Below are 12,439 nucleotides of genomic sequence, written 5' to 3'. Positions count from 1 at the left end.
CATGAGATCACGCGTTTATGAATTTCCATGAAAAAATAATCTCCCAGAGCTATAAGGGAAGTTGAAATATGAATTTGATAGTTCTATACACATGTTTCATGTTGAGTTTTAACTAATAGAAGCTGGGGAATATCTGTGAAAATAGAGAATTTTGGTGCGTGGGGTTGGGACAGGAGACCGCCGATTATTGTGTTTTTTATACTTGTAGTATGACCTTTTTTGCACACGGGTCAAAATATTTTGATTGGATGGTTACAATTATTATTTTAAAATTTTTTATTACAGTGATATTTTAAATTTTCTGTGAAAGCTAACATTAGTTAAATATTTTTATTTTGAAGTAAGAGAATTTGAAAATTATAAATTATAGCCATACCGTCAAAACACTATAACATGTTACTGTTTAGCACACATTGACAGTGTTCTACTGAGGTAATGTACCAAAATTTATAAGAGACCATAGTGAAAGAAGATGAACATCCACCAAAAATTGCAGAAAAACATGTTACTGTTTAGCACACATTTTCTGTTCTTTGGTTGGAGTTCGGTAATTCTAGTTTTAGAGGAGCGCAATAATCAGAGTTTAAACCTGACAGGAATGTGTTTCGATCTATAGAGCTGAAATCAAGTATCTCAGATAACAAGGTTACATTTGTAGATAGGAATGCAAACATTTAGATAGATAAAAAATCAGGAAAAAAACATAGTTTTTCGAAAGAGAAATTAGTCAGAGGCAGGGGGTACTCTCAGATGAGAGTAATTTACGGTGATTTGAATTCGTAATATTAGAGGCTAGAGCACATCACATCCTATCTATTATCATGAGATAAAAGATTAGTCAATGCTGTGACCAAGTGATTGATAGTCAAATGCGGTAGGTTTCTTTTATTGAAATACAGTAAATATTAGTTAGTACTAATAAAGAAGCTTATTGTGTGACCATATTAAATCCAATTAGGAAAACGCCCTTCAGACACATTTAGCTGAAATACCAATACATGTGCAACTCAAGATGATTTCATAGCTGAGTTGTAACATTGGTTTCACTTGAATAATTGAATGTAATTCAATATCCCAATTCATCATAATACTGAAATCCTTAATGAATAGTTTTACATACATGGCTCCATTTTACAACTATGTACGGTAGCTGAGAACACAGTGATATAGGCTCAGAGCGTTGACTCGGAACAGTTTTTATACAGCATCGTAAATAATCTAATTATATTGAGAGCACACACAACACTATTTAAATGGTGTATAGGTGATTCCTAACATAGTTGTGTAACATTTTCAAGAAACACAAAACTTCACCAAAAATTAACATGTCTGTGTCATAGGAGAACTTCTTTATATTTGGCTTCCTTTTAGAACATCATAATAAGATTGAGGTTTCTTCCGGGTAGCACAGAGTTCCTGAGGATAATGCAACAAGAACGTAACAATAGCATGCACGAGAAATAAACCATGCAACAGCAACACACTTCAGAGTCCACATTTCATGGCATAGCTACAGTAAAGATGGAAGTTTAAAACAGTAATAAGACATACCTCTACTGCAGCAGCAAGGCGCAAAATTGTAGCTTCTGCCCAGGGACGGCCAATCAGTTGTAAACCTATGGGAAGCCCTTGCTTGTCATATCCAACCTGAACAGAAAAAAAGAAAAACAATTTGTGAGTTCTAAACTATAACGAGATGCAAAAGACAAAAGAGTACATTTGTCTAAAATTGAAAAAAAAGAGGTAAATTTTGTTGTCATTAACATTCAGCTATGTCAAGAAATATGGTAATCCAAGAGTACAAGCCAATAGTGCCTTTTTCACAGCTTTCAAATTGATCCATTTTCATCGGGATCTAAATAAAAGTTGAAGCAAAGAAGCTTCACGAGCTCCTTTTCTCCCCAAGTTGTCTCATAAACAGTGCATCTCTTGCATTTAAAAGAACACCAGTGATTTTGAGAATTCACAGAAAATGAAGAAAAGAGAAAAGGGAAAAGAAAAGAAGGAATAAAAAGTCATGTAAAAAGGAAAATAAGCAAATAAGGTAATAAATAATACATTTACTATTGCAACTTTTCTTTCTCTACTAATCTTTCCACTTCTGCCAAGAAAAATGTTTATGAGTGCACAAAAACGGTTATGAGTGCAGAATGTGCGGGTGCCTAGTACAAGAATTCATGGATTCAGCAAACAAGATAATATGAGGATTCGGATGTGGGGGGATTCGGCATCTATAAAAATAATTGAAATATGTCTTTTATGTTGAGACAAACTCTATTAACAAAACTAATTTTTTAATGCAAATATCAAATGCATTATTAGTCATCTGAACACAAGAAATTGAAGTTAATTAATTTGCTAGCTAAACACAAAATTTGAAAAAGATTTGTAAAATATAATAATTGAATTTGGTAACGCATCAGATATGGCGACTCGAGTCTCCGAGAACCTGACAGAAGGATACATTGGGCAGTGTTGTTAAAGGCACATGAATTGCGCAATGAATGGCACTTCGCGCTTAGGCACAAGGTGGGCGATTCGAAAATGTGCTATATAGTGCGATTCTGAAATCGTCAAGAAGGCGCTCATGAAGCACTAAAAGGAGCGAAAAAGCGCAAAAAGGGGCTCTTAAGAGTAAAAGACAGTAATACCCCTTGAAGGAAGGGTAAAAGGAAAAAAAATCCTGAAGTGTTTCAGAAAAAACTCAGCCTCCATCACAAGTCTCTCAACAATCTCTATTCTCTACATATCACCCTCCAACTACGAGGAAGCCGGAGATTGAGCTAGATAACACAGAAGCTTTTAATTAAAGAATCTTATCATTTGAAGCTTTATCATTGACATTATTGTCATGTTATATATGCTCTTATGTTTAATGTAAGATATGTTATGTATTATTTTCTTGTTAAATTTGTGAACATTATTAATTTATTTATTTTGTAAAAAGGTGCACGACTAATGGCGCTTCGCGCTTCAAATCGGGTCTTGCGCTTCTTAACTCGCGCCTTGGACAACACTGATGTTGGGTAACTCAAGTATTCCTGCTTCCTAAAACTTCTGGGAGAAGTATACTCAAGTTTTTCCTTCATCTCCCCCCTTTCTCTCCTTAAGAAACTGGGGAACTGTCAGGATAGCTATAAGGAGTACAGTATGAGTCTATTAGTCCTGTGTTACCAGTAGTATGTTAGTAAGGGTTATTATATCTACACAAGCCAGTATAGGAGGACCAGTATAAATAGCATAAGAGTCTGTAATTTGCAGTATGTTTGAACAGTTATCAGAAAATGGAATCTCTCTCTCTTTCTCTCTAACTGATTTGCTTCTTCTTCAAGCTATTTCTCTGTTCATTTCTTCTTCTAAACCTAGCTAATCTCTGCTATTGACTGTGCAATAACAGTTTTACTACACAAGTGAAAAACAACATCAAAAGGCTAAAGACACTATATATCAATTCTTTAAAGTATTCGAGAGTGGCATAACAATTACAACTAGTATGCAAGAGATAGTATACTAAATGAAGCAAACAATAAGTTCTTTAAGCCCCAACACCCATACACTATAAAGACAACCCCCGATTGCTTAGTCTGTCAACCCTGCAGAAATATAGGCTAATCGACTGTGGCGTCTCCATAAAATCCTATCCAATGTCACTATCCTCAAAAAGAAATAAAATTTCTTGTCTATTTTCAACTGCTCATCTAGTCATCTCACGTCCTCCGCGAACTGCCTCTCCTAATACCCCCTAAACTATATTCTCTCAGACGTTTTTACCAAAATTGACAGCTGTCTGAAGGTATCCTATGAAGGTGACCAACCAAAACACATCAATTTCCCCTCCCTCGCCTTCGGAAAAAGCACAGCCGCCTAACTTTCCACCAAATACACCATCTGGTATTCTATCCATCATGGTGCAAGCACATGTCCCCCGCAATATCGTCATCTCCATGACTACTTAAATATGCTTTGGTGCTCTCTTTATTGTCCAACAACTGGATACATACATCATCACAGGTCTGTATTTGCCATTCAATTTTCTTTCTTTGATACTATTTTCTCTCTAATATTGACTTCTAGCCCTTCCTCATTGGACCCCCCCCCTCTCCCCACTGAAGTTCCATATTTCAAATTCTGGAGTTTTCTGTTCACTTCATCTTGTACACAATGACAATTTTATCTAAATTGAGACACAAACCACCTAGTTTTCACTACATAATTTGATTTATGATCAGATGATTAATGTACCATCTGGGCCCCAGGCCCACAACTTATAAGGGAAAAATATAATGTGAAATGCGCCTAAAAAAATGTCTTTCGTTGGATAACACAACTCCAAAACAAGTTTTCAGGATACCGAGATATATTCAAAACAACTCTTTACTAAACATTATTTTCTTCAGAGAAAACAGGACAATTATGCATAAAACTGTCCAATTTGATACTTTTAAGGATAAAAACTACCAATTTAAAGTATTGAAATTTAGTAAACTTACAGGAATAGAGATTGCTGGGAGTCCAAGAAGATTTGGGGCTAAGACAAACCGCATGAGATTACCTGCGATGAAAAATATGAACTAGTCTAGAGGAAAATACAAGCTATTAAATTGATAAATTGTACAAATGACTTGTATTTCTGCGTTTCTTATTTATTACAACAATAATCAAAAAACGTTCAGAGTGCTTTCAAGTATAAAAATTAAAAATGTAAGGAACATGGCAAGATTGCATAATATAATACATGCACTTGCGGTTGGATTACATCACACTGTCATTGTTAGAATTGTAGTTCAATGCATTATTTATTTAAAAGAAACAATCTTTCTATTCTGTGCCCATGGGCACACTCTAAACACTAAAATCTAGGCAGTAGGCACCTTTTATGAGCTGGCATATTTTTATTTGTGGGTATTTTTGTGCATACAGGGGGGTCCAACATTATTAATGATGCAAAGACCAATCACAAAATGCCACCTAATACTATATTGTGTGCCCATGGGCACATGGTAGAAAATTCGTTAAAGAAATAGTCAATGTTGACATTAGCAGAAATATTTTTACTTACTTGAAACTTGCAAATCTGTCTCCCCAAATTCAAGAGCGGCATGAGGTATCACAGGTGCTGTCATACTGACAAAAGAAAATTCATTTATGATTTTTAGTCGGTGCAGATCACATCAAAAAATTGGCAACAAAATTTAGAGGATATATGAAAGGTAAAGACAAAAATGGAAAATACAATAATTAAGTTAGAAGCTTGCAAAAAGAAATAAACGCGCTCTGATATTACATATTCTAATATGAGTGTGAAATGAGAAATACTGTGCCAAACAGCGTAACTGACATGCCTTGCACGTGTATTATATTAGTGCTCATATAATAATTTCAGCTTGTATTACCCAGTCGTTGGGGTCACTATGACATCAACCTTCTTGAAAATCTCCATGTGATAATACATCATCCTTCGCCTGCAGCATAATACGCACAGTAAATATATATATATATATATTTATATTCAAAGCTATAACATACATAAGAATTTAAAGTCTGAGCAACCATAGAAAGACTTCCAAATCGATAAAAACCTATAGAGTTCAGCATGCTTCTTAAGTATAAAACTATATATATGATTTAGAAAATCCCATATGGCTACATAGGAGGTACATAGAATCATTCCTTGTTGCAAAATGTAAGACAATACATTCTGCATTAATGACAAACTAGCAACATCATTTACCTCAGACGTTGGGCAGCAACATATTCCGAAGCAGTAAATGATCGAAAAAGCGCAAGATTAATGCGAGTGTCACGAGTAAATTTCACGGCATTCCTGTAAATAGGAGGACAGATTATTTTAAAGACTATGTAAGCAAATCCAATCCAATGATTTGAATCTTGTCTAGTAAATACCGTTGTTTATATAGACATAATAAACTAAACTTTGAACTTTGAAGATATTCTCAGATGCAAAAACTTACCCATCTTCATATTCAGGAGATAAAGCAGAAGCTGACTCGGAACCAAACGTGACAACATGAGCTATGCGCATATGGTTTAACTCTGGTATTACAATATCTACAGTCTTCAAACAGAAAGTTGTTACTCTTGTTAGAGGGTAAATACATTTTACCAATATGTTTTCTTTCCTACATATTTTTGGAAATAAATACATTAGGTCCACATTTTACCCATAAGCTCTACATGTGAATTGTAAGTGTTGTACAACATGCATATTTGGAGCTTAATATGTAACATATGGAGCTTACTATCAGTTTTCTATCCATGTATAATATAGATATATTGCCAACTAGCAACTGTATCTCTGCAGTATATTTAAAAGTTCAAATACTCTTAAAATTTAAATACAACATAAAAGTGTCTTATAGCATTTCGGATTTCAGATTACGGTTGTCCCACTTATTAAAGGTGGTTGTATTATTAAGTAGTATTTTACTATTAGGTATTAAGTTATTTTATCCCATAATGCACAATTTGCAATATAAAGTTATACATTGCTTCTAAACATCATATCAGTGATACGAACTTCTTTAAAAAAGAACTCAAAATTCAATCATTCAATTTAAAAATTACTAATATTTTTTAACACTATATGAGCATGCATAATGCAAAATTTATTTGGGTTACTTTTGATTTTTCAATATGTTTTTGTCACCTAGTTTTGGCGACACATCATCTGATGTTTAATCAATACTAATATCTCGTTTATTTCATTATGACATTTCATCCACCCATTTATTCTAATTTTTTCAGAAGTACCCATAATTTTCTATATAAGCTGTAGGCTCTGGTAGTAGTTCTTAAACAAACATGGATGCTTGTTAAATATTTTGGATAAAGCAGTAATATTCTTTAACAATAGCAATCAAGCACGAACTTAGTAATGCCCATGTAGAAATTTGTTCTTACCCGTAAAAAATAATTAACAGCACATAGACTTTTGCTAACTGAAGATCTTACAAATAAAATATGGGAGTATAAAATAGTGAATCATATATATACATACTTACTTCACATCCATGTGTCTTAGACAGCATATTAAGAGCGTCCTCACATTTTCCAGAAATTTCAGGTGAGAATACATCATTAAACCACTGTGATAGCCATAGATTTTTTGAGAAGTTACAAAAAAAATGAAATGACCAAGTTGTACATATTGTATTAAGAGCCAAAGAAGTAGGATCACCTCAGTGTATTTCCCTAATTTCAATGATCCTAATGCATTAGAAATCTCATTTGTTGATAACTGTGGTAAAGAAGGTACATACTGCAAAATAAAATAATGATATTATGCATGGATAAAGATGCAACCAAATTCTTAAATCAGAATTTAAGCCATTTAAGTATCCTCGACTAATTGAGCACATGTAAGAACCAATATAATGTCAACTAGATGCCCTGACTAGTTCGAGATCAGGAAGCTAATTAACAGTTTTAGAGTTAAGACTAAAGCTCATGATAAACTATTACAAAAATTTGAGTTCTCCTAATATTCAAAGAACCCAAATAATGACAGTCTCACTGTTTGGATAGAACGCTGTTATTACGAAGCTTTGAATATATAGATAACTGCTATATTATATCAGTATTATTATAAATGCAAAACCCAAATTGATCCAAATTCACTTTTCTCATATATTAATTGTCTTGCACATGGTTCAAACTCAGAGGCACTACCAATGAGAGCCTACAAAACAAACTCTCAGGACTGGGAGAGGTGGAGGTAGACACAACACTAACATAGTGAACTACTTGTTTTTCTGAAGGAATAGCAATTGTTATTAAGTAGTGAATTGATCGCCTTTGCTTTAAAAGATTCCTATCACTGGCCTTTCAATACTACTTAAACTAGTCATATTCAAATTAACTCTCATTTTGAGTCAGGCGTATGTGGCTTAATGTGATGCCATAACTTAAAATATACAGTTCTGTTAGCATAATTACCGGGTTCGAACAGATTTTATCAGGTGCAGATTCAGAGATTACTGAGTACCTGCAGAACCAAATCGGGAGTGGAGTCTATGTTGGCATTAAAAAATTAATTTTCCCAGATAAATATGGTTTAAGAATATCATTCTGCATAACAATATTTTTGAAATGAATGCTTACACTAACATAACATCCTCAACTGTTGATGCAATTGGGCCAATAATTTCCACAGTCCCTATATCACATGTAGCCCTGCATGAACATAAATTAAAGGGATATACAGAAATTGTTAACCCAGAATACAGGTATTGTTTAACAAAGTCATATTTTGGAGCTTACCCTTTCATGCTCGTTCTCTTATATGTTGATTTTAAGCCCACTACACCACAAAGAGAAGAAGGAATACGGACCGATCCTGTCTTTCCATACAAGTTATGTTTTGAAGTAGGGTCCACAGTCTCGAATTAAAATTAACAAAAAAACACATTTATATAGATAACTTTTGTACAACCTCCACCGTCAGTTCCCAATGCAGCTGGACAAATTCCCGAAGCTACAATTGCTGCAGGGCCGGAGGAAGATCCACCAGTGTACCTATCTAGATCGTGTGGGTTTCTTGCTGTTCTGTAACAGTAATAAGGTTTCTTCTTTTAATTTTTTTAACTGAAGTACCAAAATATACAATTAGAAACATAATGGTAAGGCAGCATTAACAGTACTTGGGTAATCTAAACAGGAGCTGATGGGACGCAAGTGATGTATTTATAATTATATACAATCAGTGTTCACAAATAAAGGTGGAAATGCTGAAAACTACAGTAGATGAACGCTAATCTATTCATCAGTCAGGGAAAATATGAGATCATACATATGTACATAGAATTCACTGTATCTCTCCCATATTGTAAACTTATAATATCAAGTAAACTTGCCCGTGATTGGAATTATTTCCAGTAGTACCACATCCCATTTCATGCATATTCGCCTTTCCAACAAAGATCACGCCACAATCACGTAACCTAGACACACAAACTGCATCTTTTTTTACAGATCTTACCTCATGGTACCATGCGGAACCACCTGTCAATCATTATTAATCAGCTATACATTTAAACATCATACTGACTGAATAATATAATGAAATACGTTGCCTTTTGATGGATAAGGAAGACAATCTATATCATCCTTAATAGCCATGAAGATCCCATCCAAGATTGACAATGGACTTCCTGCACAGCCCAAAACACATGAATAGGTTTAGATGTTTACTTACCCTTTAGCTAGATAAGTTACACTTCCTGCTATTACATGTAAAACCTCTGACATAAAAAAGAAGTGTAACCTCTATAACTATACAAACATAAGAAGTTTTTTTTGATAAATTATAAATATAAGAAGTTGGCAATACCTTTTTCAAACCTTTGTGTGGAAGCTTCTGCTTGCTTTCGTATATCCTCAGGGTCAAAAGATATTAACAATGGCGCTGGTGGCATTTTATGGCTGAACTCTTCAATAGCCAAGATGATTCTCTCTGCAACCTAATCAACGCCGGTTAAAATTCTTAAAACATTCAAACAAGGTCCAGGAGACTGTCCGAACTATTGGGAACTTACAATAGATGGGGTTGCAAGCCTTGACCTGTAGGCATGTGCATAATCACGAATTCTCCAGTAGCGGAATAGAGACATATCACTCGTCAAAGTACTAGTAGGATCATAGGGAGGAAGACACTTTAAGGCTGCTTCAACTCGGTCTTCAGATTTGACATCTTTGTCCAAAATAGTTATACTGACTTCTGGTTCTGATTAGAAATATAAGTCAAGTAAATATCTTGAATGAAGGAAATTATGATATATCACAATTTAACCTTACATTTTAAAGTAGAAGATTCACTTTCATTGTGGAAATCAATTTCTAATTTTTGTTTCAGTGAGGTCATCTCACATTTGATTTGTCATATTTATAATAACTAGTAACTTATACATAGTCAATTAATCTAAATGTATAAAGTAAAATGAATATACGTCATATATACAATCATGACGGGTTAACTGGCTTGAACAGGGCCAAAATGAGTCATTTAAATGGAACAAGTAACATCTTCGCATCTGTAACACGTACTTAAGCAAGGTATTCTGACAATTACTTCTACTTGTAGGCATAAAAAATATTAATTTGCTCTTATTTCATTATCTACTGAGTTTTCATTATTGATCTTTAAAATGCATCAGGCATCACATAAGTAACATTCTACTATGAATAGTGAAGCAACTGAAGTTCTATATTGATAATATACTGTAATATGATAAGATTAGGGTGTACATATTATAGGGTTTAACAAAGTTGACTAGAAATATAGCCTTGAACGCATGCTATGGACCCTCTTCCAATCTCGAAAAGTCAATATCTTTTCTGGGCCCCGAGTAAGATCAACCCAGACCCTAATATTTTTATCTGACACGTACAATGATTAATGAACATACAAACAGAAATCTCTAGTTTGCACTTCTCCGTCACTACTCACTAGGGAATTGGTCACACAAACAAGTTACATTACATATAAAACATGTATAAATTTTCCAGACTGAATAAATCGTATTTTCTTTGCATGAGCAAAATCCTAAAAGAGTTTAAGCTTTAGGTCCTTAACCTAAAATAATAATGATGAAAGGCACTTAATTAAGATTTGACTCGATTTTTTAAATTTGGGGAGAAAGTTTGACCTAGATAATTCCAGACACTAGAACTAGATGCATACATAGATGAGAGCTTGATAGTTTAATATGTGCTTACAGGAAGATAATGGTGAAGTCATCATTATCAGAAGTTCATAGAGATAATATAGTTACAATTCTTTTGCAATTTAAAGAACTCTCTACACATACAAAGATACATACATAGATGAATGAAGAGTAAAAAGTAGACCTTGAAACGGGTATTCAGGTTTAAACATAGGCGTCTCTGGTATCACAGTATTCCGCAGTACCTGTCAATTATAAACAACTTTTCTTACAAGTCCTATCCTATTTTACAACATCCAACTTCACATTGTGAAGTGGAAGTAAGAGAAAGGAGAATTTCAAGACCATGATTATCAAATTCTCAAACGGTCACTTATTGAAAAGAAATATTAATCCCTTAGTTGCATCCGTTAAAGTTCTGTGCTAAGTAAGTAAGTAAATGCCACACGCCATTGTATTCCCAAGATAGCACAAGTAAATAACTTGACCAACATTATATCTACTTGGTAGCACCACATGATCATACATTACGTAAATCCATAAAAACGTACTAATGCTACTAAAAACTTAAACATCCTAATCGCAGTAACAAATCACAATTGAATTGTAGTAATACGTAAATGCAATTGATAAACACACACAATGGATATATGTACCTCATTGATATGATTCTGCTTCTTCAAGTGATCAGTAATAAAAGGACCAAACACGGGAGCTTCGAGTAACTTAACAAACAACTTGAGCATAAAGCCAGTCAAATGTGGAGCTGCAACACACATATACACAAAATTTGAACCTAGAATCATAATATAAACTTTTATTTATACAAAATAACAAATAATAGTGAAGAAGTAAGTACATTTGATCTGTTGAAACTCGTATTTCTGATCCATGACATCAACTTCCTCAGCTGGTAATAAAAGTCGCTTCTTACCCATCTTTGCAATTGTATACCAAATATCAAACACCTTGTATGCACCTTTGTTTGTGTTTTTGCCTATCAATTAAGATGGTTGATTAAATCATTTATTTATATTTAAGGGAAAAGAAATGGTAAAATGCGCTGCAGTATAGTGCGTGATCAAAATTCAATAGAGTAGTTGGTACGTAGTTTGATTCGATGGCGTCTGATGTGAAATTGATTCAAGTTTATTGTTGGTTGGTTGCTGACTTTGACAACATGGGGCCCGCCGTTTTAAATTGAAAGATTATTTATTCGTATACCATCATTTATTTAATTTTTTTTACATTATACTCCTCAGTTAAAATCAAAAAATCAGGAGAGAAAAGAAGATAATATAAAAAATACTTTTATAATATTTCTTATTTTAGCCTAAATTCGTGTCATAGTTGTTTTAAATAATTTTTATTTTATTACTTTTTTAATATTATATTAAATATAGTTGTTAAAAGAATTAGTAATATATTATTTTTATATCGGCCAATAAATTATTTTTAATTTAAATTTTTTTAGCCCGATTCAACAGGATGATTATTTTGACAATGTTAGTGGTATCCATTACTCTGTTTCAACCCGAACACAGTCTATATCAATCCAAACACCGGTCCGGTTATATATAAAAATAAAATTGAGGGGTTTTATAATTTTTAATAATAATATTATATTAGATAATTATGTCAAAATAATAAATGAGTTAAGTGAGGTCAATCAAGTAATTTTAGCAAGTAACAACCAACTACAAAAATTTTAATATTTGTTCTATTATAATATATATATGTTTGTACTCGCGAGTTTT

At 33.4% G+C, this 12,439-nt stretch overlaps 1 protein-coding gene across 3 annotated transcripts; it reads right to left on the bottom strand.

Annotated features, from left to right (window-relative positions):
• Positions 1-999: 999 nt before the first annotated feature.
• On the bottom strand, positions 1,000-11,803 carry LOC141697417 (fatty acid amide hydrolase-like). Of its 3 annotated transcripts, XM_074501798.1 has the most exons (20): positions 11,542-11,801; positions 11,339-11,448; positions 10,867-10,927; positions 9,555-9,742; positions 9,350-9,479; positions 9,093-9,170; positions 8,874-9,021; positions 8,453-8,565; positions 8,281-8,356; positions 8,122-8,193; positions 7,957-8,005; positions 7,199-7,279; positions 7,023-7,106; positions 5,973-6,076; positions 5,732-5,824; positions 5,394-5,462; positions 5,060-5,124; positions 4,491-4,552; positions 1,552-1,647; positions 1,000-1,416 (listed from the first exon to the last, which is right to left on the bottom strand). In XM_074501798.1, exons 1-20 carry the CDS (start codon positions 11,618-11,620, stop codon positions 1,351-1,353), a joined length of 1,824 nt encoding a protein of 607 aa, XP_074357899.1. In that variant the 5' UTR covers positions 11,621-11,801; the 3' UTR covers positions 1,000-1,350. The 3 variants fall into 3 exon arrangements, 2 of the variants coding, with proteins under 2 accessions (XP_074357899.1, XP_074357900.1); XM_074501799.1 differs by lacking the exon at positions 10,867-10,927 and having other exon boundaries at positions 11,542-11,559; XR_012564702.1 differs by lacking the exons at positions 1,000-1,416; positions 1,552-1,647 and having other exon boundaries at positions 4,489-4,552; positions 5,343-5,462; positions 11,542-11,803.
• Between the last annotated feature and the right edge of the window lie 636 nt (positions 11,804-12,439).

The sequence above is a fragment of the Apium graveolens genome, chromosome 11 (genome assembly GCF_009905375.1).
Source record: "Apium graveolens cultivar Ventura chromosome 11, ASM990537v1, whole genome shotgun sequence".
Taxonomy (NCBI): domain Eukaryota; kingdom Viridiplantae; phylum Streptophyta; class Magnoliopsida; order Apiales; family Apiaceae; genus Apium; species Apium graveolens.
Note: the sequence above shows the minus strand (reverse complement) of the source record. Positions and strands in the feature narration are given on the sequence as shown.